At 41.3% G+C, this 3,469-nt stretch overlaps 1 protein-coding gene across 1 annotated transcript in view; it reads left to right on the top strand.

Moving 5' to 3' along the window:
• Window positions 1–3,469, top strand: part of TRPM6 (transient receptor potential cation channel subfamily M member 6) — a 161,530-nt gene that overhangs the window by 61,199 nt on the left and 96,862 nt on the right. The window contains exons 8-9 of the mRNA XM_017543237.2: window positions 1,556–1,724; window positions 2,981–3,104. Coding sequence (XP_017398726.1) covers window positions 1,556–1,724; window positions 2,981–3,104 — 293 coding nt within the window. The remainder of the gene's footprint in view (window positions 1–1,555; window positions 1,725–2,980; window positions 3,105–3,469) is intronic.

Here is a 3,469-nt window from a genome sequence, read left to right as displayed (position 1 = left end):
CTAGATATTTAAATGCCTTAAATCTAGCTAACAAACTGTATACAATATGTCTTAGCCTTTTATCTTCACACATATAGCAGGAAGGCCAGGCTTGAGTTTGGAAACCTTGGAATTTTGGAAGTACTGAGCCAGAACATGGTGTTTCTTGGGCATCCTAGTAAGCTGGGGAGGGAGCACAGGCTTCCTTTGACTCTTGGCTTTGTAGATGCCTCATCATGAGGGCAGGGGCGTGGCCAGAGGAAGGCCAGTGTGGGCCCCAGAAAACTGGGGACCAGAGTAAACTCCTCTTTTGCTCAGGGGTGACTGTGGTGTTGCTTGTCAAATTTTCTTCTTTTGAAAAATAAAATATAGTGATTTAAATGTGGTATATCAACATATGTGTGGTACGAAAACTTAAAGCAAATAAGAAATCTGTAGAATAAATAGTCAAGGTCCCTTTTCAACGTCTTCCTAAACCTTTCCCTCTCTTTTCCACTATTCATAGTGTGATGTGTATCCTTCCAGATTTTTCTGGTGATTTATATAGCATGGTATACATACGGGTATGTGCATACATGTATATAAAATACGTATCTAGGTATATGTTTTTAAAAATACACATAGGATAATACTGGGCATATTCTATAAGCTTTTTTGCTTATATCTTTTTTAAAAAAATAACTGTGTGGTTATTCCTTTTTGTTCTTTCTTACTTTAATAAAGTTATGTATATATGTATGTGTTATATATATATGCTTGGGTCATGTAGTCTGCAAGATAAAAAGGTAATATATAGTCATGATAAAAAATTTAAACAATAAAAAATCAAATAAATGGAAATGCAAGTTGTCGTCCTACCTCGTTCCTAGAAATAACCACCATTAAAAGTTTATAGAGGCTGGGTGTGGTGGCTCACGCCTGTAATCCGAGGCAGGAAGATCACCTGAGATCAGGAGCTTAAGATCAGCCTGAACAACACAGGGAGACCCCAACTCTACAAACAAAAAAAAAACTGTGTGGTTGTACATACTTGTGGTCGCATCTACTCAGGAGGCTGAAACAGGAGGATTGCATGAGCCCAGGAAGTCAAGGCTGCAGTGAGCTATGTTTGCACCACTGCACTCCAGCCTAGGTGACAGAGTGAGACCTTGTCTTATATGAAATAAATAAATAAGTAATAATTAAAATGTTTATTGAACCGGTTAATGTTGCTTATTTTTGGAGATGAGTGAGGAAAACATTGGGATCCATTATATTCTGTTTACTTTTAGATACTTTTGAAGTTTCCCGTAATAGAAAGTTATAATTTCTTAAGGAATATTTATTTTAAAAATTTATTGAAAGCCCTTTTACCTGGTAAAAGCTTGAGGATGCTTTCACCATATTTATGCCACATTTTATTTGAAGCCTAAGTTTCTGGCTTGGTCTTGATTTAAGCAAACTGGGGTAAAATGAGAGAGGGACCAGTTCGAGGGATGAACATGGTGGTAACTGAGACTTGTCTGGAAGTCAAAGTGGCTGACTGGCTGAGATAGGGATTCTCTAACAGTGTGGTATTATTTGTGGTCTGGAACAGGCTCAAGACAAGGCGTGCCCGTGGTGGGGCTGGTGGTGGAAGGCGGTCCCAACGTCATCCTGTCAGTGTGGGAGACTGTCAAGGACAAGGACCCGGTGGTGGTGTGTGAGGGCACAGGCAGGGCAGCCGACCTCCTGGCCTTCACACACAAACACCTGGCAGATGAAGGGTGAGTTGTTGGCTCTTCCTTTTTGAAACGATAGGGACTATTTATCTTTCCATTTTAGTTCTTTCAACTGTGCATTTATGTGGGCCAGATACTCTTGCAGTATAGAAGTTGAGACTGGATTTCATTTCTCAGCAACTGTGTGTTTGTTGTTCAACATCAGAATGCCCTTCAGCGATGACAGTTGCTATTTTCTTAGCTGAAGATTGACCTGCCTTTAACAGGAAAGCTTCAGTCTTGCCTGAACTTTGGGAAGAGGTGGTTGCAGAGGGAGTGACGGAGGTGTTGCTCCAGCAGTCGGCTGTTACAGCCGTAAGGCCCTTGCAGTAAGGGAGGTGGCCAGTGTTGGGCCCAGAGCACCTTCAAATTCATTTGCCGTTAGGCAGAAATTAGGGAAGTCTATATCCTGACATTTTCATAGCATATGTTGTGCTTATTTCAGTTTTAATTCTTTCCTCTTTTCAAATAAGATATTTTTTCTCTTGCCATCCCTCTATCCAGTGTGATTCTTCCAATTTCAAAAGCATGATATTTCTGTTGTATAAATAAGTACAGTGCCTAAGAACTAAAATGTGGACCCCACTAATTTACTTAGTAAACAGCCATTTGCTGCTTATACTGTAACAGCTCTCTGGAGTGTCTTTGCTTGCAGTTGCTCTCTCTGTTCATCCCTCCGGCCTCCACTTCTACCCTCTCCCACCTCCCTCTGCTTTCACTCCTCTCCCTTTTCTAAAATCATCCTGGACTTGTGGTTATTAAACCTTTTGGGGTTTCAGATCCTTTATAGAATATAATACTTCTAATTTCTGGAGATTCTCAACCCTCTGGAAATCTACCAGCTTCAGAACTCCACTTCAGAGTATATGCTTTTCAGGGTGTGGCAGATCAACTCATTTTCTTTTTCTTTCCCTCCTCCCTCCTTTCCTTCCTTCCTTCTTATAAATGTAAAAATAGAGACAGGGTCTTGCTATGTTGCCCAGGCTGGCCTTGAACTCCTGGCCTCAATTATCCTCCACCTGGGCCTCCCAAAGTGCTGGGATTATAGGTGTGAGCCACCATGCCCAGCTCCATTCTCACTTTCAGATTCAGCCTTCTTCTTGAGCTCCTGCTTCCGTTTGTTCCCCCCTCATTTGCTCTCCTGGCAGAACTGTCCATAGACACCTTTTCAGTCTAGGGAGCAATGGGGTGTTTTCTTGTACTGATGTTGCCAGCTCAGTCCCCTCTCTGGGTTGTGTCAAGACCACTTATTTCTCTTCCAGGATGCTGCGTCCTCAGGTAAAAGAAGAGATCATCTGCATGGTTCAGAACACTTTCAACTTTAGTCTTAAGGAGTCCAAGCACCTTTTCCAAATTCTAATGGAGTGTATGGTTCACAGGGACTGTGTGAGTATGACAAGTTGATGATTCGACATTTAATTAAGACTGATAATTTATAAACATTATGACATTTATTTTCACAATTAAAAAAAATATGATGGACACAGGAAGGGGAACAACACACAGGGACCTGTCAGGGGGAAGTGGGAAGGGAGAGAATCAGGAAAAATAGCTAATGCATGCAGGGCTTAATACCTAGGTGATGGGTTGATAGGTGCAGCAAACCACCATGACATATGTTTACCTGTGTAACAAACTTGCACATCCTACACATGTACCCCAGAACTTAAAATTTTAAGAAAATTGAAAATAATTAAAAATAAAAAATTGATTTTTGGCCGGGCACGGTGGCTCACGCCTGTAATCCCAGC

The sequence above is a fragment of the Cebus imitator genome, unplaced genomic scaffold (assembly GCF_001604975.1).
Source record: "Cebus imitator isolate Cc_AM_T3 unplaced genomic scaffold, Cebus_imitator-1.0 Scaffold150, whole genome shotgun sequence".
Taxonomy (NCBI): Eukaryota; Metazoa; Chordata; class Mammalia; order Primates; family Cebidae; genus Cebus; species Cebus imitator.
The sequence above is the reverse complement of the archived record's forward strand: the minus strand, read 5'-3'. Positions and strand labels throughout refer to the sequence as shown.